At 40.7% G+C, this 24,988-nt stretch overlaps 5 protein-coding genes across 12 annotated transcripts; 3 read left to right on the top strand and 2 right to left on the bottom strand.

Annotated features, from left to right (window-relative positions):
• The first annotated feature begins 535 nt into the window (after positions 1-535).
• On the top strand, positions 536-7,459 carry LOC105684623 (sarcosine dehydrogenase, mitochondrial). 3 transcript variants are annotated; one of them, XM_020851601.2, is made up of 16 exons: positions 536-768; positions 2,189-2,374; positions 2,622-2,739; positions 2,811-3,064; positions 3,199-3,411; positions 3,520-3,849; positions 3,938-4,100; positions 4,177-4,324; positions 4,400-4,538; positions 4,625-4,822; positions 4,975-5,242; positions 5,389-5,518; positions 5,643-5,899; positions 5,992-6,154; positions 6,349-6,456; positions 6,572-7,459. In XM_020851601.2, the coding sequence occupies exons 2-16, from the start codon at positions 2,267-2,269 to the stop codon at positions 6,726-6,728; spliced, it is 2,754 nt and encodes a 917-aa protein (XP_020707260.2). In that variant the 5' UTR covers positions 536-768; positions 2,189-2,266; the 3' UTR covers positions 6,729-7,459. The 3 variants fall into 3 exon arrangements, with proteins under 3 accessions (XP_020707260.2, XP_012253528.2, XP_012253530.2); XM_012398105.3 differs by lacking the exon at positions 536-768 and adding an exon at positions 1,012-1,152; XM_012398107.3 differs by lacking the exon at positions 536-768 and adding an exon at positions 1,617-2,057.
• On the bottom strand, positions 7,001-8,150 carry LOC105684626 (peptidyl-prolyl cis-trans isomerase-like 3). 2 transcript variants are annotated; one of them, XM_048651289.1, is made up of 4 exons: positions 8,013-8,150; positions 7,771-7,908; positions 7,386-7,666; positions 7,001-7,274 (listed from the first exon to the last, which is right to left on the bottom strand). In XM_048651289.1, exons 1-4 carry the CDS (start codon positions 8,013-8,015, stop codon positions 7,148-7,150), a joined length of 549 nt encoding a protein of 182 aa, XP_048507246.1. In that variant the 5' UTR covers positions 8,016-8,150; the 3' UTR covers positions 7,001-7,147. The 2 variants fall into 2 exon arrangements, with proteins under 2 accessions (XP_048507246.1, XP_012253536.1); XM_012398113.3 differs by having other exon boundaries at positions 7,834-7,908.
• A 74-nt stretch (positions 8,151-8,224) lies between these two features.
• Positions 8,225-11,364, top strand: LOC105684625 (pre-mRNA-splicing factor 38B). 3 transcript variants are annotated; one of them, XM_012398110.3, is made up of 6 exons: positions 8,225-8,464; positions 8,967-9,247; positions 9,540-9,691; positions 9,813-10,226; positions 10,694-10,934; positions 11,095-11,364. In XM_012398110.3, exons 1-5 carry the CDS (start codon positions 8,434-8,436, stop codon positions 10,932-10,934), a joined length of 1,119 nt encoding a protein of 372 aa, XP_012253533.2. In that variant the 5' UTR covers positions 8,225-8,433; the 3' UTR covers positions 11,095-11,364. The 3 variants fall into 3 exon arrangements, with proteins under 3 accessions (XP_012253533.2, XP_012253534.2, XP_012253532.2); XM_012398109.3 differs by having other exon boundaries at positions 8,227-8,464; positions 10,694-10,930; XM_012398111.3 differs by lacking the exon at positions 11,095-11,364 and having other exon boundaries at positions 9,813-10,239; positions 10,694-10,929.
• Positions 11,365-11,417: 53 nt separating this feature from the next.
• Positions 11,418-14,135, top strand: LOC105684624 (glycosaminoglycan xylosylkinase). Its single transcript, XM_012398108.3, has 6 exons — positions 11,418-11,578; positions 11,782-12,156; positions 12,450-12,750; positions 12,861-13,129; positions 13,215-13,441; positions 13,533-14,135. The coding sequence occupies exons 2-6, from the start codon at positions 11,782-11,784 to the stop codon at positions 13,759-13,761; spliced, it is 1,401 nt and encodes a 466-aa protein (XP_012253531.1). The 5' UTR covers positions 11,418-11,578; the 3' UTR covers positions 13,762-14,135.
• A 223-nt stretch (positions 14,136-14,358) lies between these two features.
• On the bottom strand, positions 14,359-24,848 carry LOC105684543 (collagen alpha-1(XI) chain-like). 3 transcript variants are annotated; one of them, XM_020851501.2, is made up of 17 exons: positions 23,316-24,126; positions 22,359-22,562; positions 21,955-22,271; positions 21,274-21,879; positions 20,437-21,171; positions 20,080-20,277; positions 19,460-19,927; positions 19,308-19,352; positions 18,721-19,179; positions 18,415-18,576; positions 18,111-18,272; positions 17,558-17,935; positions 17,217-17,486; positions 16,536-17,152; positions 16,226-16,422; positions 15,922-16,106; positions 14,359-15,766 (listed from the first exon to the last, which is right to left on the bottom strand). In XM_020851501.2, the coding sequence occupies exons 1-17, from the start codon at positions 23,437-23,439 to the stop codon at positions 15,407-15,409; spliced, it is 5,487 nt and encodes a 1,828-aa protein (XP_020707160.2). In that variant the 5' UTR covers positions 23,440-24,126; the 3' UTR covers positions 14,359-15,406. The 3 variants fall into 3 exon arrangements, with proteins under 3 accessions (XP_020707160.2, XP_048507242.1, XP_048507243.1); XM_048651285.1 differs by lacking the exons at positions 14,359-15,766; positions 15,922-16,106; positions 16,226-16,422 and having other exon boundaries at positions 16,867-17,142; positions 23,316-24,848; XM_048651286.1 differs by lacking the exons at positions 14,359-15,766; positions 15,922-16,106; positions 16,226-16,422 and having other exon boundaries at positions 16,867-17,133; positions 23,316-24,848.
• Positions 24,849-24,988: the final 140 nt, after the last annotated feature.

Raw genomic sequence — 24,988 nt, 5'->3', positions numbered from 1 at the left:
CCATCGAGATATCTCAATTTTTCTGATCCAAAAAGCGAAAAATTGATGATAACTCGATCATTCTGATAGATAAATGAATTCAATTAGCAGATTCGTATTCTTGAACTAAAATTACGTGAGTACACACCCAAAAAAAAAATATGTTCTTCGACTCCAAAATAGCAAAAGTCAAAGGCAATGCAATACGTCTTTCGTTTTTAGATTTAAAGTTTTGCAGGTTTCTCTTCTCAAAAGATTTATAGTATACCTATAATACCGAGTTCAGCGTCTAGGCAATATCTATGGAACTATTCATAAGTGCACTGCAGTACGTGTAAAATGAATAACATCCACGAGAAGGATAACAATATCATTCCATGTAGATGATTCAATATAAAGTTCGGGCAAAGTTTATTACGAAAAATGTAAGACAAGGTCAAGATACGATGCATTTTGGCTTGACTAACATTGCTGGTTGTTTTCGTGAATTATTGATGACATCTCGGATCAATGACCCCGCCACGATACCGGTAAAAGGCGATATTAGCACGTACCAATAGTGTAATCTACGAATTTTTCGAGTCTCGTAGCATACGTTCTACATACATATACCTAAATGCATATACATAAAATCACTTCTCTCTTCTCAAGGTCGCCTGCTAAGTTTTTATGGTAACCCAACACACAGTGTCTGTGCTACGATCCGGTGCAATAGATTTCCCGATTCTCCATAATTCTCACACATGTTTGATGGACCAAACATACAGTGTAAAATATTTGAAAAGAATGGTAAGAAATATGCGTATGTATATGTCGTTGCTGTAATTGATCATTGTACTCTCACATAAAATTCAATCTTTGAGTAGGTGTACGATTGTAGAATATGTCGACTATAAGTCGTTCTGATGAAACATTGAAATACTGATATTATTGAATCGAACGTTGAGCGATTGTTAGAGAAATAAATAGCCGTTATATAGTATAATTGGAGGCAATTGTCGTAGATTTACTTCCATATCTATTGAGAGAATATTTAACGGGGAGAGATTACATACGTGACTCTCCTCACATACCATTAGATACATACACTTGCATTCCACCCAACACTATGGCTGTGACTGCAGCCCGCACGATATTCAGTACCAGATGAAGGTTCTACATGCTCTCCAGCTTGTAAGTTATCTTCATTTGTGCGGCTACACAAAATCGGTTTCAAGTCATTGAATTGATTCATTAAAATAGGGAGCTTGTTATACCTGTGATGTAATACCGATTGCGACTCCCACTTCTCGATCGTTTTCATATGTGAGCAGATTTGAATTTCTTATTTCATCGGGCTGCTGGTTATCGTACCGCGAAGAAGTATACATAATCTTCAGTTATAAAAATATAAGAGAATTATCATCGATACCTATTGTGCAGACGAATTACGGTCCAATTAGAAGAATTAATTGCTGGGAACTAGGTTCAATGTGCGCCCCGTTTTAACATCCGCGCGTTTGTAAAATATAAATGTGCGCGCGGCTCTCAAATTATTGAAAATGTTATCTCGTCAATCGAAAGATCCTACGAATGGCGAAAAATATTCCTCTTTCACCGAACATGATCTAGATCAAAAAACTGTAAATTTCGTTTCGCCCGAACTTTCGTATAATCCACTTTCGCTTTCTATAGTCAGTTGATTGATGATTATGTAGGAATATTTTTATCATTCGTTTTTCACCGTGACAAACACAGAGGTCTGCGATAAGAAAGAGATACGAGATTCAAAATAATAACAGCTAAGCACGCTAGTGTTTTCCTCATTATTCAAATTTATTTGCGTCTTTAACACGCTTATGCATAAATTTACGAACGTAGAAATCGTTAAGCAGATCATGAATATAATTAGATCGTAGTCGAGGCCAGTACAAAAAAATGATGATGCACAAATGTCTTTGTTCTACGTTGTTCAATCTTTTCTCTATCAATACGGTGTTAAACTGATTGAAAAATCTATACTAGCTCATATTTCGACTTCCCAAAGGGGAATATTATTTGACAATATGTTGAGCCTGCAATTAAACTTGATGAATAAGGTAAACATCTGAAAAGTAGTATGAATTGATGCATTGCAGTGATCGGTTTTTAAAGAGGTCATGTTATCAGCAATAATCACTTTTTCTAAAAACGGGATAATTTTGTCATAACAAGTGCTTTTATTTTTTAGTGTGACGTATTCGGTGTAGAAATACAGATATTCATGGAGTCTGGTTTGTGATAAGATTTGCGAAAAGAAGCGCTCTTTATGGCTCGTCTCAAAGCAGTTTGTTCGAAAGCTTTTGGTCAGTCACGCGCTAGCTTTAGAACGTTAATTACACGAACAGAGAATATGTTTCGCCTAGCTGCACGAAAGGTAAATAGATTATACTTACTACCTAATTTTGCAAATAGTCAGTGCCCTTGTATGTTAGTAACCGATATCGAGTTCTGCATGAATTATAGATCTTTGGAAGTTCTTATCTAAGAACAACCCGTCATTTTGTCAAGCATTTATGCCTCAATCACTATGTGCGTTACCGCATCATTCGTTTCGCACATCATCTATAATGGATCAGCTTAATCATAACTGCAATTACAGTTTGATCACTTATATTTTTTAGCTAGGTAACTCGAAAACGAATATTGACAAAAGAAGGTTGTTAACAAAGCCTGTAGAAGAAGGTACAACTTCCAGCCAAACGATAAATGTTCCTGAATCCGCTGACGTAGTAGTGATAGGTATGTTTAATTCACATTGTGCAAAAAAATTAGCCATAGTCGAAAGAGCTCAAGACTGAATTATTTTCCAGGCGGTGGAAGTGCAGGGTGTAATGCTCTTTATCATCTGGCAAAATATGGAGTTAATGCAGTTCTTTTGGACCAAGCCAAGTTGACAGCGGGAACAACATGGCACACCGCAGGATTAATTTGGAGATTGAGAGCAAATGACGTTGAAATGCAACTGCTACACACTACCAGGGAATTACTTTTGCGTTTGGAAAAAGAGACCGGAATAGATCCTGGGTGGATTAATAACGGGGGGCTGTACATTGCTCATTCTGATGTTGGTAATCGTAGATTTTTTAAATGATAATCAACTGCATTATTCGCCAAGAATGAAATGTTCGAAAATGTAGTCTGTCGAAACTATTTGAATGTAAGTTCGAATTGATGACGAAAACTTGATGTAATCGGTAGATACGAATGGACGAGTACAAAAGGTTGGCCACGATAGGTAAAGCCTTCAACATAGAATCTCATCTAGTGTCACCTCGAGAAACAAAAAAAATATTTCCACTCATCAACGAGGATGCATTTCACGGGGCATTGTACACCCCAGGGGATGGTGTGGTTGATCCTGCTATGCTGTGCAATGCGCTAACGAAGTATGCGAAAAATCATGGGGCCAAGGTTGAAATTTTTTTCAAATCAATTTATGACCAGCAATGGCAACTGATGATACCTAATTATTAAACACGTATATGTGCCTGGTAAAATAATCTTTTCTCGCCATTTTAGGTTTTCGAAGACTGTCCAGTTACCAAAATTTTGACCAAAAAGACACAGTTAGGGTCGTTGCAAGTTGCAGGCGTAGAAACACCACATGGAACGATAAAAACTAATTGTGTCTTAAATGCTGCCGGAGTTTGGTCGCGAAGTATATCCAAAATGGTAGGAATTCAGATACCTCTGATTCCAATGAAGCATGCCTACGTTGTCAGTGAACCTGTTGAAGGTGCAAAAGGCCTACCGAATATAAGAGACCACGATAAAAGCATGTACTTCAGAATTCAAGGATCATCATTGTGTATGGGGGGATACGAACCAAACCCAATTATTTTACAATCCGTGAGTCATATTAGGGCCTGTGCAATTCATACATCCAAAAAGTGTGTGCGAATTTATCTTTCTATAACAACTTCATACATCCTTCTAGGTTCCAAAAGATTTTAACTTTGGACTTTATGAATTAGACTGGAATGTATTTAGCACACATATTGAGGCAGCTATTGAAATGGTTCCACAATTTTCGACAGCAGGCATAAAAACAACAGTATGCGGACCTGAGAGTTTTACCCCAGATCACAAACCGATCATGGGTATGTTTCCTGTCGGTTTCCGATATGATGATCTTTTTTGGCAAATGTATCGCTAAATTTCAGTCGTGCATTTCAGGCGAAGATCCGAGATGTATGGGATTTTTTCATAGCTGCGGTTACAATAGTGCCGGGATGATGCTCGGTGGGGGTTGCGGGGAGCAAATTGCAAAGTGGATAATTAATGAGCGACCAGATAAGCACATGTACAGCTATGATATTAGAAGGTGTGCGATATGATGACTATATACAAAAATGCAGGTGTAGTATTTGTGATTTTATTACATCACTCTTGGCTTCAGGTTTACTCCGGAACAAACCAGTGATTCCATATGGGCAAACGAAAGATCTCACGAGGCTTATGCGAAGAACTACAGTATTGTTTTTCCTCATGACGAATCTCTCAGTGGTAGAAACGTGACCAAAGATCCGTTCCACGATGTGAGCAAAATCGTTCAAATACGGTCTAAAAAATGATCCATAGAATAAATTGTCAAATTAATCAATTACAATTATTCACACTGTAGATACTTTTGGCAGAAGGTGCAGTTATGGAAGAACGCCAAGGATGGGAGAGACCAGGATGGTTTCTCCCTGAGGGAACGGTCAAAATTCCTCCATATGATTACTATGGAAGTTATGGCTCACCAAAAAATGAAGACACTAAGTACAGTGAGATACTTCAAAAAGATTACACCTTTGATTTTCCGGAACACAACGAAGTGGTGCGTTTCTTACGTCCCCTTAATGATAGAACATTTAAATTTTATTAGCAGAAACGCCAAGAGAAAATATTATAATTCTTCGATCTTGTGAATCCACTCCTTGGCCATCTAACTTGGAAGAATACACTATAGCATTAACTTGAATCTTGCAGATAAAAAATGAGGTACTAGCATGCAGAAATAAGGCTGCATTGTTCAATCTTTCATACTTTGGAAAATTCTTTTTGTGCGGACGACAAGCACAAGAGGCGGCAGATTATTTATTTACCTCCAATATGCACCGTGAAAACAATAAGACTGTGTACACGTGTATGCTCAACCAACAGGCTGGCGTTGAAGCAGACTGTACTGTTACAAGTATTGAAGGTGGCACTGGAACAGTAGTGGATCCGATTTTCAAGGGAAAAGGATTTCTTATCGGTATGTTTGAAATTATTTCATCGTTCGTCCGAGAACCATTTGTTGTGTGATTAATATTCTGGAGAACTTATAAATTAAGAATAATTAGATGCCATCGATTTGTTAGAAAGTTGAGAGATAAAGTCAAATATGTAACTTCGTTATAGTGGCTGGTGGTATGTCGGGATATCAGACATGGGTGCACATGAATCAAGTGGTGAAAAAAAAAGGATTTCACGTTACCCTACACGATGCTACAAAACAAATCGGCGTCCTTTCTGTGCAAGGACGTTTCAGGTGAATTTATGTTTATGAATTTCTCTAGTTTAATACAACTAAATCAGTTTATTTGCTGTATTGGGATGCTCGTTGTAATCAACAATCCAAAAATTAAATACATTAAATGATATTTCAATTTCAGTCGTAATATACTGGAGAGCGTTGTGGATGAAGATATATCGAACTCGGCTTTTCCATTCTCGACATCAAAATTGCTAACAATTCAAGGGACTTTAGTGCGTGTGATAAGACTTAGTTTTGTCGGAGAACTGGGTTTTGAAATACAGATTCCATCACAGTCATGTGAACAAGTTTACCACGCGATCAGGCAAGCTGGCAAAGCCTATGATATGAAATTGGCTGGATATAGAGCACTCTACAGTCTCAGTAGTGAAAAAGGTGTGATTATTTTTGATAAATTATCTTATTATCCCAGATGTAAAACACATTTAGTAAACGCAACTAGTAATACAATCTCTTTATACATCTAGGCTATCATTTGTGGCACTCAGACCTGAGGATAGATGATAATCCAATCGAAGCAGGTCTTGGCTTTGTGTGTCGGAAAACGGGAGAATATCTTGGCAAAAATAAAATTGATAACATCAGGAAACATGGCACAAAAAGAAAAATGGCCTATTTCCACATAGCAGAGTAATTATCACTACTTTATTTTATGGCTTAGAAAAATTTGCACATAATTAAGCATTGTGTGCTGAAATTATAATACATTAGAATTGTAAGAGCGGAATATCATAGCAACAGATCTAACTTGCAATTAGAGCAACCGAATATTGTCTTTGATTTTTTATACCGACGAAAATAAATCTAAACATTATGATTTACAGTCAGGTACCAGTGTGGGGGTTGGAAACAATATACAGGGATGGTGAAGTCGTTGGATATTTAAGAAGAGGAGAATATGGTTATGCGCTTGAACACAGTATTGGGCAAGGGTGAGTGCTTATAATCAATTCTTGAATATAAATAAATTTCAAGGTAAGATTAGCCTGAATGTAAATAAAAGTGAGACAAATAACTGAGAAATATGTATATTTATTTTTTTACCAGGTATGTGACACACCCAGAAGGTGAGAACGTTACAAAACATTATTTGGAATCTGGAAGTTATGAAATTGAAATCATGGGTAAAAAATACCCAGCCAAGCTATACTTGCATAGTCCCTTCGACCCAGAAAATAAGAGGCTACATGGGGTGTATGATTAAAGTTAAGTAATTTTTATGCTTGTCCAATAGTGTGTTTTTAAAAAACCATGACATGAGAATTATCATAGATAATTGACTAAGTTTCATTTTTATACCAAAATTTTATAAAAATATTTATAAGTATGTAGTATTAGATATTTTTTACATTATAAGTCAAGTCAACAAGCCGTTTTCAGAAATGGCATTACTATCGAAACTCTCTTCCTGAGAAAGCTCAGCTAAATATGCTTATGTTTTGAAAGAGTGGAGGTAAGAAACAGTAAATGAGAGAATGTGATATTATTTGATTTATTACTATTGCAATTATTTTTTAGAATTACTGTAGTAACATCAAACCTAATTCGATGTCACAAAATATCAGGTACCTTTTATTACAATGATTCCGATTGGAAATGCGTTATTCACTTAATTTCATCTAATCATCCTGCAAGAGGGTTTGCATGAATTGTTACTGTATTAATTCTTGTCTCTGTAAGTGGTTTAAAGTTCTTTGGATTTGTTGGTAGCTTTTCCAACTCCTCAAGGGTATCAAGCCCATCGATTACTCTGAAAGTTATGTGAAATAAATTTCATGTAATTTCTGATATGGGTATACACGATGTATGCTCATCGCATTTTTGTGACAATTTAATTAATTCTTAGATAATTTATACTCACTTGCCAAATAAAGTGTATTTCAAGTCCAGATGTGGCTGTGGTGCGTACGATATAAAAAACTGACTTCCATTTGAGTTGGGGCCATTATTTGCCATTGATACAAGACCTCTAGCATTGTGTTTTAATTCTTCTTTGAATTCATCCTCAAATTTACGATTCCAAATGGAAGTACCACCCTTTCCAGTATGTGTTGGATCACCGGTTTGAATAATGAAACCTTTGATATTCCGATGGAATAAACAACCATTGTAATAGTCGCTTGCACACAGGGCCAAAAAATTCTAATTGTAAGAAAGAGGAAACATCAGATGATTATTAATGAGGCAGAGTGACTTCTAATTTGGTATATAGCAAAATTATTTGTGGTAAAAACGTTTTATCTTACGAATAAGTCTTGGAATAACGGAACATGTAAGAGGTTAGTAAATGAAATTTGACCGATAATTACCTCGCATGTTTTTGGACAAAGTTCGCAAAATACTTCAATTTTGATGTCACCTACGTCGGTATGTAACGTCACACTCTGAAAAACGATAACACCACATTAGATATACGCTAAACTGAATAGAATCTAAAAAAATGTTGGGTACAAAATTAAACATGAATAAAATTTTCTGCGAGGCTCACCATTTTGGCATAATTGAAATAATGATCGTTGATAAACAAAGTTGATGAAGCTTATTATCCGAACCTCAACATTTTATCTAAAACTACCGGTAGAATTCGTTGACAGTGACAACTAGAGTGACAACAGTAAACCTACGGCATCTACTGATGACTGGAAGCACCGATAGTGAATGACGGTACGGAGGGTGGCGACTTCTGTCTTGTTTTTTCTACGGCCGACCCGTTCGTTTACGCCAGGTTCACGGTTTCCCGAAAAACGTGATTGAAATTATAAAATTTGTGTTTGAAAACTATGGTCGTCGTGAGTTGACGGTATTATTTGTTGCGGCCATTTGAGATAACTTGACTTGACGCTCCGGCATCGCTTCACTTTGCCCTCCTTTGTGAAAATTTTTGTGGACCCGCCTGGACCCACCATAGCATGCAAACTCAAGACACAGAGGGGACTGATGGTAATTTTCTCGCCCTATTTCACAAAAATCTCTTCATTTTATCAACAGCATCACAAACTTTAATAAGAAAAACCATTCCTCAATTTAATTTCTGACAGTTTTGTATGAATATCAACCTCCTGTACAGATTTTGTTTTTCATTTCCTTCTAACCTAATTTCGACGTACAAACCGCCAAGTGGACGTGGGACAAACAACATTCTAATAAACATGTGAATCTATGGCTTTATAAATCATGCTGTTATTCAGTACATCGTAATAAATTGTCTCGAAAAATTACCAGCAAATCAAAATCCTTCATATTTCTTGTAACAAAAGCATATTTTAGCTTCATATCTATCTGCTCAATCTCTCGAACATCCCTATACATTTTTAAGCATCAGAGTCATTGCAAATTTTATGATGACGATGTATTTGTATCGAGCATAGACAAATGTTTTAAATAAACAAAGTTTCTCGAGCATTCGGTAATCTTAAATTATACTACTTTTTAATTATTCTAGGATCTCCATGGAACAATTCAAGTGGATGCGAAGAAGATCGAAAGGGAAATCCAAAGGAGAAAAAATCTAATGTATTACCATTATGGGGAAACGAGAGGTCAATGAACTTGAATCCTTTAATATTAACAAACATACAATCTTCGCACTACTTCAAGGTCAACTTATATGAACTTAAAACATACCACGAGGTTATTGATGAAATTTATTACAAAGTTTTGCACTTGGAACCATGGGAAAAAGGCAGTCGGAAGACAGCGGGCCAAACTGGAATGTGTGGAGGCGTGAGTATGTTTTTAGGGCTTATTGTGATGATGTTTCATTTTGTTTAATTATTTTTAGTTTCAATTATTCAAAGTCATGCCACTGGTAAATTATCTAGCACAAGTTTAATTTACAATTTTATGTACCAATTTCCAGTGTCTAAACTTTCTCGATCATAGCTGTAAAATACGAACTTGTAAACTGTATCCCAAATTAAAACTCTAAAAATGAGAACCGTCAAGTTGAACATGTTATTAGCGAAGCTTGGTAATTAAATTATTTTGAAGGCGCGCAATTTACTAATTTATGCAGGTACGAGGTGTCGGAGCAGGAGGAATAGTTTCAACAGCTTACTGCCTCTTGTACAAACTATTCACCCTACGTTTGACGAGGAAACAACTAAATGGCCTCATAAATCATCCTGACTCTCCATACATTCGCGCCCTCGGCTTCATGTACATTAGGTATAATTTTTAGTCCAAATTATTCAAGCCTTGTGAGTCTAGTGGACCGAACACAAAAAGTTAGAATCATCCTCCTATAATGTAGAAGTGGCTGAAATCATTTTGTTTTTTGCCCCACTAGATACACCCAGCCACCAGCTGATTTATTCAGCTGGTATGACGAATACTTGGAAGATGCAGAGGAATTGGATGTCAAGGCAGGGGGTGGTCAGGTAATGAAAATGGGCGATATATTGAAACAGTTCCTGACAAAGCTTGAATGGTTTTCTACACTCTTTCCCCGGATACCTGTTCCAATACAAAAAGACTTGGAGCAAAAACTTGGAGAGAGATTTCCACAGCAGACTATGAATGCGCGCAACGCCAAGCCACCGATAACATTAAATAATCATGGAAAGTATAATAGTAATAACACTACTAAAAGAGATAACAACAGAAGTGGGTGCACAACAGTGCGACCCCAGCAGCCCAGGCACATACCAGACAGTGAAGCACAGTGGGGAGAAGCCGAGAGAGCGAGCCATTGGCGAGCCAGGTGCGTCTACGTGGTATGACTACAATCACGTTATTAATTATTATAATTATTCACGATATATTGTTGAATTGAGTGCCATTGTTGTTATGTGTAGTATTCAAGTAGCTTGAAACATATAGATTGATCGGTGATTTCTACAAAATCAGTATTAAAATCCACTGACGTTTTGATTTTCTAACTTGACAAAGACGTTGTTATATACAGTGGAAAATTATTTTTAGTGTAAAACATATTGACTGTGGAAGTTATTTAGAAATGAAAGTGATTTGACATAATAAGAAATAATTATTTTCTGTGTCTCAATGTCATAAACGCAAACGGTTTAAACAGTGAGAAAATGGTTTGAGCTGTCATCAACAATCTGTCATTGCAGTGATGAATATTTATAAGATTGCAAAATTTGACACTCGTTCATTTTACAAGCTCATTTATCTGCGGTTACTTCCTCGATGGAATTGCTGTTTCAGATCTGATGAAGAGCGTAGAGAAGATCGCAAAGATAGGTACAGGGATAAAGAAAGAGACAGAGGGGAGCGTGAACGGGAACGGCCCAGAGAACGTGAAAAAGAAAGAGACCGCGAGAGGCACAGCAGGCGATCTACAAGCAGAGAACGATCTTTCAGAAGACAAAAGGACCACAGAAGTCGGAGCAGAGATCGATCGCACAGAGAACGGAGTCGTGATCGTCATAGGCACAGGGATAGGTAGGTAATAAATATTTCAATTCGTATTCTAGTTATTATGGCCCAACATTGAACATGATATAGCGCTACCTTTTGATGTGTCTTTTTCAACTCAATCCTGATGTCTTATGAAAAGGCATTCACTTTGATCATACTAGCTGTAACGACTTGTCTTTGCATTTCAGGCGGGGTTCTCCTTACGATTATGCGAGTGAGCTTGCCCGAGAGAAGTAAAGACAACGCAGAGAATAACGTTAGCCACGTTTATTGAATTTAATAATATAAATTTGTTTGTATGAATGCAGTGAAAAATGAGAGTTAGAACCGAGCCATTCAATTGCTACTCTATTCACATTACCGCGAGGAGCGGTGTTAGCCTAATGCTAGTTATAATGCATATATCCAGGATGTAATTCAACTTGTTTTTTATGAAATAAAATTTAAATACTACCGAATACCCCCCTCAATTCGGATGAGTTCATTCATACGATGCCCAACCCTTTATCTTGGACTTCAAAATTTTCGTGATAAAAATGGCGGCTGGACGATGCCGTCGTGGTCTTCAGACATGTGGTCGTGCACTGAAACCATGTTATTGAGCAACATTCGTGGGAAATGACATGACACGTATCTTCAGATGACGGTAGATTCTTGACCAATTGTTTTAAGGTAATCGCACTAGATTATTCCCTGTAACATCAGGAATTTTTCTCTGACATGACTCTGATGGAAGTCTTTATGGTTATGTACCCAAATAGGTAGAGTAATGGACAGATGCATAAGCTCAAAAGCGATTTTTGTGGAAACAGAATATTGAAAGAAAGTCTATTATATTTGATATACTAGTACAATGGGACAAGTCTTATTTTCAGATGATTGGTCAACGGTGTGCTCTGACTACACTTGGTGGGTTCTTGCTGCTTGTTTTGACAGTAAACATATACTTTGTGAGGATGATCATTGAGGACTCACCGCAAAAGTATAACACCAAAAAATTAGAAAACTCTGAACTCAGAGTGATTGACAGACGAGGTATCGCAGACACTAAGATAAAGGTTAATCAAGTCTCAAACACTGCCACCTCATCACATCGAGCAGAAGAGAGGATAAGAGCAGAGATGAAAATATTACCAACAAACTATTTGAAACAGAATTCCAGCCACGTCTTACTTCTTGATCGATTGTTAGCAGAGCTACAAATTATACCACATGGACAGGAGGATATTTGGAGTATTTCTTATAGTAATGTTAGTACTTTTAATCTAAGATTACAATTAGTAAATAATCTTAGTAAATAATATGTATTATGTTAATGATTTAAAAATCGCACCATAATGATTTCTACCAAGTTGGACCATGTAGAATTGTATAATGGCGACTACGAAGATGGTGCACCTAGATCAGTTTGATAATCATCATTATTTCTCATCCCTTAGTTATTGCTGAAGTCAGTTATGGTCTGCTGAACATGTTATCGAAGCTTTTCATTGAAGTGCTGAAAATCAGAGAATTTCAACCTAAATGATTATTACTTCCTCAGTGGCCAGATGCTGATCAGTTGATTCCACGAGTAGCCCCAGAGCTTGGGACTATTTTAGATGTTCTAAGAAAAGCCAAAATCACAAAAGCTGACAACGCAATATTGGGAACACAACTAAAATTGATGTTGACTCTGAACAACGAGATCCAGGCACTGTTTAAGCCAATGTGGTATTCTAGAGATACAGTAATAAAAGGCCCGGTATACCATGGAAAAGATAGGCATAACGCAGAGATTGTTGCTTTCCATCTATCTTCTCTACTGTCTCTTAGGCGGGTGCCTATTTCGATTATACGAAAACGTAAAGTAACTTTATTTTTGACCTGATCATGTGGTGGTAAATAACTTTCAAGTTTTTCTCCTTAGCCAAGTAAGCAGGGAACTAATGTCTTTTGAATTTATGTCTTCTAGTAAAACTTGGAGAAGAGATAAAAAAATACGCAACGCCAGAACTATTGAAGACTTTGTACCAGGAAGGAAATGACACATGCTTATATGGAGTTTGTCACTATTGTTCGCCTGCTGATCCAATTTGTGGTATTGGAGATGTATTAGAAGGTGTACTGATTCTTTGGCTGCCAAAAAACTTGCATCTTTTCAAACATCGTCATCCTTGGCAGCGAACTTACAAACGAAACAAAGTTGCCTTGTGGGAAACCGATGACAACTATTGTGATAAAGTAAGTAATCCATTCAAGTATTGCAAGCGCCAATGTTAAATATACATCCATTGACCAATAATTTTATTAAATTCTTTATATTAAGGTAAAGGAAACGAAGTTCTACTCAACATACAGATCCAGCAGACTGCTGGATTTGGTAGATACAGCAATATTCGACTTTCTCATGGATAATGGAGACCGTCATCACTATGAACTACTTCAAGCGAATTTTCACAATCCAGCAGTTTTGCTTATCGACAATGGGAAGAGTTTAGGAGATCCAGATGTGGACCATTTTGACATATTAGCACCCCTTTACCAATGCTGCATGTGAGTGCCTTATTAAAAAAAAAAAAAAAAAACCAGTTAGAATTAAAATAAAACTACTGTACAGACGCACTCACACTTATCTTCATTACAGCATTCACAAGACGACATGGGACAGACTCAAATTGTTAAGTGGTGGAACCTTGAGCAAATCTTTAGCGCAGCTCTTAGATTATGAAGCAAGATTGGCTGGTGTATCCCCTCTGATAACAGAAGCACATTTGAAAGCTATGGATAGGAGGCTTTTGGCCGTATTTGCAGCAGTAGAGGTTTGTCTCAAGGAAAATAAACATTCTACAGATGTGATCTTAGATCACAGGTAACTGCTAGCTCATAATTAGACCAATGTGTGTCATCGATGTTGCGTTACTGTCACGCAGTAAAATTCAAGACAGGTGAGGCCTACATTATGTATTGCAATAATTGAAAACGACCCAACTTACTATATTATCCCACACGTCGAAAAACTTTCATGATGTTCATCATCTGACATTTCTGGGTGTCCTATGTTTCGTTTGCGGTCTTCGGTTTTCATTGTACCTCAAGCGGTAACGAAGTTAATATCTTAGCTAAGTTGGTGTGCTATAATTGCGAAAATAAAAAAATAATAATGGTCATATTTTTCGCATCGTTGTTAGGTGGGATATGTGTGCAGATTTATAGGTGAATGAATAATTAAATTCTTGCTTATCCAATAGTCTTTCATGTACGTACTTACGTGATTAGCAATTTCTGTGGAAGTCAAAATGAAGAGGTAATAATATTGCTAAACACGCTAGTAAGGACATATCGTGATTTATACCTTTTCCCTTCTTGTAAAAACATAACTACTGAATTGGTAAAAGTCGCTGAATCAACCTTTGATATATTATCCTCATTTCCATTTTGTATTCCTAATAATCGTGCTGAATTCACTCCAGTTGCTGAATATGTTATTATCATTTATTTATGTATGGCCTGTACAATATTTCTAAATACATGGGGTAATACATGGAGTGTAAATGGCAGTGTGGAAATACTAATACAGAATCATGACAAACATTTTTACTATGTATAATTTACCTATTCAATATTTATGTGTTACTTACAGACTAATTTGCACCTCTTATAACTTAAGTAACAATGCGGGGAGAACGTATGTACAAATTATTATAAACATCAATTATTTACTCTTACAGAGCAGAATAGATACACATACTTTGAGATAATTTAAGTACATGTATAAGCTTTTAAATACATTGAGTATTTGTAACATCCTAATAATTTGTATCTGATACAGAATGATTCTAAACTTGATTTGCCCAATTTCAGGTCTTGTATCTGTCAAGTATCAGAAGAGCAGTTCATACTACAAATTTTCATCGCGTTTACATAGGTATACACTCATAACATTTCATGTCCGTGTGCCAAATTAATGGTCCACAATTAAAAGCAGTACCGATTTAATCAGCTTCAACTTATATATTAACCACAGCTTTTATTTATTTTTTTTTTGAGGTTTAGTTTTATTATTCTATTTCAATGATTGCAATTAAGTTATCGATGATTTGATTCTATATATGAGGTCTATGACTTTGATTCAATTCAGAGAACGTAGGTTTTAGTGAACAGAAATTACTCAAGTAATGGATTTTGAAGTAACGTTAAAACACACGTCTGTTGCTATTTATTGTTTCACCTAGCCCATAATCAGCTCTCAGAGCTCTAATAAATATCATGCTATATGTTACCCATGAGTGGCTCTTTCTGGTAGTCATTTTGTTTAGTAATTATTTGAACTAGATATGATTGCCTAAAACGTGGAATGTTGTAGACAAGCTCCCTTACAGAATGCATAAATCTGCCCGATATAACTCTGATTATTATTATAAGCATACATGCTATACGTTAAGTTCTGTAACAAATACGCTCACCTATATTCATGCGCAACTGATTAGAGATTCATAAATTTGTTCCATGTGATTTTCATTATTTGAAACACACTGGACCCACCGCAAATCCGAAGGCTTGGTGCGGTAACCCGTAATCGACAGGATAGAAGTCAACAAGAGGAAGTTGTTGCAATTTCTTAGTCGTCACTACAAATACAGTTTCACTCTTACTTTTCCGAGTTTTACAACCATCCGCAATGACGTTGGGTCTGATTCCAGTATACGAAAATTGGTCCTCATTTTCACCAAGCAATTTCAATGCCAAATCATGATTGTACCCTGTAACGCTATACCATGCTGCGCTGTTGATGCAAGTATACGTGAAATTTTGATGCGCCTCTTCGCTTAATATTCGTAGGAAATTCATTTGTACAACCCCAATGCTTTCGTAAGTTATCTGAAAGAAATGATGCATTTGAATTATCGCAATAAGGTTGTTACGTAGAGATTATGCTAAATTTTAGTTCAATAGCATTGACCAAAAAGAAGAATTTGTCACTTTTAACATGCCATTGTATTTTTAACAAAGAGGTATCTAACTTTATGTCTCACCCTGAAACCACCGCGAAGGTTTGAGTACCAGTCACTCTTGTCACCTTCTTTCCTCCATGGAATATTGGGCATTAGACTACTGTGAGTATCAGGGAACACACAAGTTTCACCCGAGGCTGATATGTTACAGAATACGTATACCGCATCATCTGGCATTCCAAGATTTGGATCAATCCAGTACCAACCTGTCAGGGATTAACATCTCTCAATATTCATATTCAATTGAACCAGTAAATTATAACTAAAGGCACGTTTAATGCTACGCAGCTACTTCAACATTTGTATAATGTATTGTTAGCAATACCATCTGTGAAATGAGGATGTCCATAAAATAGATCCTTGCACGTTCTGATCGGGTTCTCTCTGGTTCCCAAGGGCTTACGTATTCGGTCCAATTCCTGTCTCATCGTGTATATAGAACTATAAATATCAATAAATTTGGGTCCGACTTCTTCCTCACCCTGATTTTTTATAGTCTCCGTCGTTTGATCTTCATTTTCTCTGAAGGCAAAATGAAATGATTATTTTAGATTTCTGTTTCAAGTTGAAACCAGATCTGAGATTACCATTTCGACAGACTACAAGAATTTAATAATGATCAAATGGAGACTAACACTTCGTCAACGTCTCTTCTTCTTCTCTGGGTGGTGAATTCGTCTCTACTTAGAAACAGCTCAGGTGGAATCATCAGTTGTTCTGCCGGTGGGCCTGGTGGTCCCGGTGGTCCCGGTGGACCCACATCTCCTTTCATACCATCACCGCCCGTTGTACCTTTCAATCCTATCGGCCCTTCTAATCCAGGTAAGCCCTGAGGACCGTCGTTACCCTTTGGTCCCAACATACCTTGTGGGCCTTGGTTACCTTTCGCTCCTTCTGGCCCTATTGGTCCTCTTGGGCCTCTTTCCCCCTTTTCACCTTGATCACCTTTGATTCCTATCTGCCCAAGTTCACCGCGATGACCCTTGGGTCCACGGCGCCCACGATCACCTTTTGGTCCCCTAGGGCCTGATGCTCCGATTTTACCTGGAAGACCAGCTGCCCCCGATGCACCAGGTGGACCATTTTCCCCAGCTGCGCCTGGCAACCCTCTCACGCCGGGTAGTCCTTGCGGCCCTGGTTCACCTTGGGGTCCAATACGCCCTTGTAATCCTGGAGCTCCGGGAGGTCCCAAGTCTCCTTTCTCACCTGGGAGTCCTGTATTACCTTGCATTCCTGCTGGCCCTTCCGGGCCCTTAAAATGTTGGATTAAATCGTATTGAATACTGGCTTCTAGATAGTGAACATGGATATCTTACCGGTTTGCCGGGAGGACCTGGCTCTCCCTCTTTTCCTGGTGATCCCATTTCACCGGCTGCACCAGCATCCCCAGGTCTACCTTCGTCACCGTCTCTACCAGGCTCACCTTTTGGACCCAATAGACCGGGCTCACCCGGTGGACCTGGAAAACCTTGCGGGCCTGCATGGCCTTTGGGACCCTCAGGTCCATTAATCCCACGAATGCCAGGACTACCAGCTGGACCGGCTTTACCCTCTTCACCTTTAGGACCGACTGCACCGCGTTCTCCCTGTAAGTAATAAGGGTACAGAATAAGCGAAACTTATTGAAATCAATTACAACTCTACAGATATAATCTACCTGTTTTCCAACAATTCCAGGAATTCCGGGGGATCCAGGATTTCCAGAATCACCTTTATCACCTTGGCGGCCCTCTGGCCCGGGAAGGCCTTGAATTCCTTCGATTCCTTTTGGACCTCTTTGGCCTTGCTCACCTGGACTTCCTGCTGGTCCGACTAGACCAGTCGGTCCGTGGTCTCCCATGTCTCCCTTTATCCCTGGGGGGCCTGGCATTCCTTGAGGCCCCAAAGGACCCGCTGGGCCTGGGACGCCCACTGGCCCTTCTTCTCCTTTACTTCCTCGCCGTCCGATTTCACCTGGTGGGCCCTTTTCGCCTGCGGCACCTGTGGGCCCGGGTTCTCCTCTCAGTCCTTGGTTTCCAGGTGGACCTGCTGGTCCCTAAATCATGAAAAAAAGTTATATTGAAGGATTATTTTTGGTTTGTCAATGAGAGAAAATTACCGCCAAATATTTCATCAAGGTAACATAATTGATAGAAATTTCAAACCAGTGAAGATTTCTGACATTGGTCTGGGTAAGTAGGTATTCTAGAACGTGATTAAGTCACACTTACGCTTTCTCCTATTGACCCTTTGAATCCTTTTTCACCAGGGGGACCGATATCTCCTTTGTCTCCGTCTTCGCCTGGGACTCCAACCGGGCCAGGTGGACCAGGTAGACCACGTAATCCAGGCATACCATCTCGACCTGTCGGTCCAGCTAGGCCACGTTCTCCCTATAAACAAATAAAGGCATCAGATGATGTCAATGATATGCATTATTTACTTGCTCATAGTTTTAGAGTTAAAATTCGCACTGAAGATGTGAAAGTGTTGTAAGTTGTGATCGAAAAAATTTAGTATACGCGAATTGCCTACCGTTTCACCCTTCAAACCAACTGGACCAGGTGGACCTCTTGGACCTTGCCTTCCTTCCACACCGGGTGGTCCGTCTTTACCAGCCTCACCTTGAGCACCTTTGTCACCAGTTGCACCAGGTGGTCCGAGCGGACCCATTTCACCTTTCAGCCCTGGCATACCCTGATAATCAAGTATAATTTCATCCACATTGAATATACATTGAGGGACTTGCGGACCAGATGAGTTGAAAACAGGTCGTTGCAATTTAATGAGTAAAACAAAAACGTTGAATCATTCGGAGAAAAAGAAAAAACAACTATTTACAGGCAAGCCATTCATTCCTCTCTCTCCGGGAAAACCAGGCAACCCACTCGGACCCGGAGGGCCTTCCTTTCCCGAAGGACCAGCCGGACCAGGGGGACCTTCTTTGCCATGTTCTCCAGGCAATCCGGACTCTCCAGGTAGACCCGGACTTCCAGGTATTCCAGGTTCTCCTGCTGGACCCGCTTCTCCAAATGGACCCGGTGGTCCAACGACACCTGGTGCGCCAGGTTGCCCAGGTGGACCAGATTCTCCAACAGATCCACGCTCTCCGGGAGATCCGGGGATACCGTCCTTTCCATTAAGTCCCTGCTGTCCTTGAGGTCCGATAAACCCACGAGGTCCCTCTATTCCTGGGGGACCAGGCTCGCCTTGAGATCCCGATGGTCCGGGTTGCCCGGTGTCTCCTTTTGGGCCAGGTAGTCCTTCTGGCCCTCGTCGTCCACGAGCTCCGCGGAATCCCTGATCGCAAAATTCACACGTTTTAAAAGTTTCGCCAATAATTTTATTGAGATTTTACATGAGTAATGTCCACGGGATAAAGATATTTTAGCACAAATTCATGATTTATAAAAAAGATTCAAACTCACTCTAGGACCCGTTTCGCCTCGTTCGCCTGAGATTCCAGTGTTGCCCTGTGAAAATACAAGTAATGTTATCTCAATCCCAAGAACGAACTGGGCCCAGAAATCGCGATATATTTGTCTAGAATTTGTGATAAATGTTTAATTTGGCTACTTACCCTTTCTCCCTTATCGCCAGTTGGACCATCTCTACCTGCTTGCCCCTTGTCTCCCTTTTCTCCTGGATTACCGGGATACCCAGCGAACCCTGGTATTCCAATTTTTCCTTTCTCACCAGGTGGACCCGTCGGTCCCGTCTCACCTCTCGGCCCTTCGAATCCTTTGGATCCTTCCAACCCTTCGAGTCCAGGGATACCCTGCGGTCCGGATTGTCCCGGTTCACCTTTCATGCCCAAATCTCCCTTCTCGCCTTCTAGACCCCTTTCGCCTTTGTCTCCGCGATCTCCGGTTGCTCCTCTTTTACCCTCATCTCCCTTTACCCCTCGAATACCTGGAAATCCTATCGGACCTTGAGGCCCTTGAGGTCCTTGCTCTCCTTTCGATCCTGGACTTCCAGGATTTCCAGGGTGACCAGAAGGTCCATCAGCTCCTGGGAGTCCTGGAATCCCGTGTTTTCCATGTGGACCCTTAAAATTTTACCGATAATCAATACTATAATTCTATTCTAGGGTTTTGAAAGTGAAGAACATCAATTGATCTCCGAATCATAAGAATGGATTGACCATTTTGAAGATCAAATTCAACAACAACAAAGCAGAATTACTTCCTCTATACTTACAACCATTCCAGTCGGACCTAGTAAGCCCTGTGGTCCTGGCGCTCCCACTGGTCCTATGGGTCCAGATTGCCCTGGTGGTCCAGGCTCGCCTGTGGGGCCGGCATTGCCCTTAGGTCCTGGGGGTCCTTCGCTTCCAGGGATCCCTGGATTTCCAGGTAGCCCAGGAAAACCCCTTGGGCCGATGAATCCTCTGGGTCCCTAAGTACGGAATGGAAAAATATCATATTTCTCTGATTCTGAGAAGCTATAAACGGAAACTTTCATCTTCCTATTCACAAGGCGGAAGTAAAACCTATGAACATTCGACCAAGTGCCGATTAAATTACCTCAATGTCATCGTAATAAGCCGATTCTTACCAATTCACCTGGCATACCCGGCAGCCCTGGAGAACCGTCTTCCCCCTGCATTCCCTCGTGTCCCGGAAGTCCTTGATCCCCCGTAGCACCAGGAAAGCCGCGCTCTCCTTTGTCACCCGGAAGTCCAGGTAAACCTTGCAAGCCTTGTTCCCCCCTTCCTCCAGGTGGACCTGTCAGACCTCTGTCTCCATCTCTTCCAGGGCGACCGCGTCGACCTTCTCTTCCCGAGGACCCAGGCATGCCTCTTTCACCTCTGGCTCCTGGCTCCCCGATATCCCCAGGCTCGCCCTTCTGCCCTTGAGGACCAGGCGGTCCCTCCGGCCCTGGGATACCAGTCAGTCCCATGGGGCCTTCGGTACCACGCATGGACATCATATGTTGCGACAGCATCTGCCGGAAGGACTCTGCCTGCGAATCAGGACCCTTCTCGTTGCCCTGCTGGTTCATCGGTATCATGAAAACGTGTCCCGGTGGCCCTGGCACACCTTGCATTCCCGCAAGACCGTCTCTCCCTGGTTCACCCTTTTTCCCTGGCGTCCCTGGTGCTCCCACCGGTCCTGGATAACCACGAGGACCGGGAGGCCCGGGAATAGTGTAATAGCCATAAAGATCCACCTTTTCGCTAGGTGAATACTGTGGGGTTTCGTAAGGCTTGATATTTTGCCCGTAACTACCATCGTAGTTTGCCTCGTTTACTTCCGTAGTCGTCTTACCAGTTTCGGTCGTTTCTTCGCTCTGCTTATAGGTACGAGAAAATGCGTTAAACGATAATTAGGTGTAAAATAATTTGCTCGAACGTTACACTCCGTTGAAAAAGTGAATTTTGCGGGGACTCACGGAGATGTCGTTCGACGGAGGTAGGGTGGTAAATTCCGGAGGTTGCCCCGAAACCCTACCGGGTTGTAACGGCGAGTAGGCCACTTCCCCTTCGGATTCTGGAACGCGTTGATCTCCGTCGGTGATTTCGGAATATTCCCCCTCCGCTATTCCGTCGTAATAGTCCTCGGTGATTCTCTGGTCGACGCTGCTGTAATTACTCCGACCCCCGGTCACTGCGGCGTGTTCAGCTCGTACCGAGTTTCCTCTTTCACGTGCCGCAGCGAGGTCAGCTCTTTGGCGCTCTAGTTGACTTTGGGAATATTCCTCACCAGTGCCACTGGTACCGGTCGAGTAACTCGACTGCTGACTGGATCCTGACGAGAAACCTCCGAAGGAAGAACTTCCGTAAAACCTAGATTCGTAGCTAGAAGAACTGCTGGAGGAACCAGCGGTGTGGCTGATGGCGGCTCCTTGTACAGCGATAGACCCGGGGTTCAAGATGCTTCGTGAAATAACCGCGCCGTGTTGACTCTGATATTGGGATTCGCAATTCGGTGCGAAAACCGTACAAATTTCATAGGCTGCATCCGGGTTCGTTGCGATCTTCAAGAGCTCGATTCCGCCCTGCGAAATTCATACGGTCAATCGCGTCACGAATCTTTCCGGATCATCTTTTTCGCTGAAAAATTCTTTACTCACCTCGTAGACTTTGTCGTCCATCAACTGTTGGCCAATTATTATTATTCCGGACGTGCTGATCAGAGTTGAAGAATTTCTGCGCAACTCTTTTGTCGCTAGAAGATTACAGTCGGAAATCAGCGTGATGGCATCGCCTTTGATGCTGATACCGATCCGGTGCCATTGCCCATCGGCAACGTCCAAGTCAAAAGAAATCGGGCGGTTACTCTCAGCTTCGGGACTTCCGTAGAGGACCGTTACGTCGGTACCTAAAGATACGACTAGCTGCTCTTCGCCAGAGTCGCTGTAAATCGTGAATATAGCGGAAGAGGGAATCCCTGCCGAGGTATATTGGGCATTAATTAAGAGCCGAAATAAAAGAATTCATTCGAATGAACGGAGCCAGGTCGGTCACGGCTGTTCACCTTGTTTGGGCTTGGCGACGATGAGAACCGAAAAATCTTCGGGGAAAACATCCGGGAATAGAATTGCGGTGTTTACGGTTAAAAGTGCCGATTTTTCAAGCTCGTACGCTGTTATGTTTGAATCGCAACGACCCGCGCACACGCTAACTCCCGCAGGTTCCTGCAGCATCCCGGTCCCATCCATCAAATCCACGGTTCCTAAGCCTGAAAAATTCATTGGAACGCTTCGATGATCGAGTTTTCTTCATTTTTTATTACGGGCTTAATGAATCCACGTTTTTATTGCATACGAGCTAAGCGTAGGCACAAAGTGTACGATGAATGGCCGGAAGAAAAGTGTGTCAAATGATAGGGAGATGAAATGAAGACAAAATTACAACATATCTGTGTCACGACTTATACTTGCGAAACGGAGAACGTATTTCGGTTAGTGGAGTACAGCGTTAATAAGGTTCAAAGGGCTTTGAGTTGGAACTGTATAATCAGAGATGCGTTGCACCGAAGACCTACAATGTTATTTGGGATATACGAGATAACATTCATTATCACAAGTCTTCCGCATATGCAATACCCGAAGTGCTTCCTGCTTTTGCCATCGCGCTCAAAAATAATCGACGGAGGACGCGACGAATATAGATGTAAATCGAGCGATATTGGACCCAACATTATGTCTGCAATTATTTCCAGTTTTTTTTGCGGACGAAAGATGAATTCATCTCTAAAAATTTTCTCGTTGAAAAATATTCCTATCATTCGTTATTGTTCTATAAATTGTTTGTTCGAAACGTGGAATAATATCTTCGAAATAACGCGTCATTGGACGATAATTCGATCGCGTAAATTTTCGTTCATCTTTAAAAATAGAATTATACTAATAGGAGTTCGATCAAAAATATTCGATGCCGATACAATCCTCCTCTTTTTAATGGACTATAAAAGAGAATAAGATCGACTCACGCATGTCCTGGAGAGTAATGTCGGCAACCACCATCTTCGAGATGGTGCTGATGACGAGGATGAGGATGGCTACCCGGGCGCAGAGAAGCGACGTCCATAGTTCTGTCAGGTGGTCGACTCGCATGCTCCTAAATAATCCACGTATCCTCAAATCATCGTCCTTCGGTACGTCAGAAGGTCCTCGTGAACGGTTATAAAAATTGGTCCTGTGCAACAACCTTGGCGGCAACGTCAATTCGCGCCGGATTGATATTTAACGTTCTTCGGACTGCTTAGAACCTACCCGAGCATGGCCTGATCGACGCTTATTTCTGCGGCATATACCATCAACTGAATTTACTCTGAACGTCTTCGGGAAAGTTGAGAGTACCGACGACCCCGCGGATGCTGCCGCATCCCCCTCCACTCGAAGATCTAGCTGGATCTCGATCTTTGTCGTCTGAGCGACGAGTTCTGGGTGGTTCTATGCGACGTTTTCAACACGTGGTTTTAATGACAATACCGCGTCTATTGCTACTGATTCAGATAACACATGGAACCGAGATTATATAGGGTGGGATTGTTCGCCTTCGGCCGTATGGAATTCCAGCCCCTTTGAATTCTTTCCCGAGGAACCGACTGCGGGAAAAAAAAAAAAATTGCAGAGGTCTCCGTAATTTTATGCCTGATCTGTTGCGAACGAGAAAAACAAATGTCCCACATACCAAAGCTCCGCTGGTCGTTACTTTGAATTACTATCGGTGGTGAGAAATTAAAAGCCAAGAATCTGGCTACGACATCATCATCGAAGGCTGCAAAATAATTTTCCAATTCGAATACTATTACGAGAGAAGCCCATGGTACAAAAGTAGGCACACCAATTGCTTTAACCCACGATCACGACTCTGCTCTATCAGCAACTCAAATCGTAAAGCAACTCGATCGCGTTCAATTGCTATGCACTAGATATTAGCCACAATTCTAAGTATGCCATAAATTATAATTGTGGATCCCGCAGTAGACATTCTTGCGCTTAATGTACACAATTTCAGGCTAGACAAAAATCGTTCAGCGTCAAAGTGCGAGAATCTCTTCAAGCAGAAATTCTCTTCTCTAGTTCATTTCTTTTCTCGTTTTTCAGGCAAAATCATTTCGTTCGCCCGGTTACCGATCTTCGGGGAATCTTAGCGACGCACGGCACCGACTGAAAGACAAAAAAAGGGACGTCGCATCCCCCTTTGATGCCGAGTTGGAAAGTGGCAGGATATCGGGGATCGAACGAAGACGCCACATTGCTGCCGAGCGGATAACGGATTAATTGCAAATGAGCTAATTGGCGATCGCGAACGATAATTAATCGTCCGCTAATTGAGTTGATTAATCGTTAGATATGCGTGTAAATATACATACGCAAATGTTATTGATGTCGTGTGAACGACCCCGCAAACGCATTATGCAAGTCGATGTTAGTCCGATGGATTTATGCGTTAGAATACGATGCGCTTGGAGATATTCTATTTTACATGACTGTACACATCATAACGAGAAACGGTCATATGATGGCGAATCGTAGTCATGAGACCTTTTCATTTGAACCTCTTAGAGCATTTTATAATACGAGTGTTGTTTTATTACAACGAAAGACACACCCCGTGAATTGAGTGAACGATGTCAGTGACCGAAGCTGGCGCGTT

The sequence above is a fragment of the Athalia rosae genome, chromosome 2 (assembly GCF_917208135.1).
Source record: "Athalia rosae chromosome 2, iyAthRosa1.1, whole genome shotgun sequence".
NCBI classification, from domain to species: domain Eukaryota; kingdom Metazoa; phylum Arthropoda; class Insecta; order Hymenoptera; family Athaliidae; genus Athalia; species Athalia rosae.
Note: the sequence above shows the minus strand (reverse complement) of the source record. Positions and strands in the feature narration are given on the sequence as shown.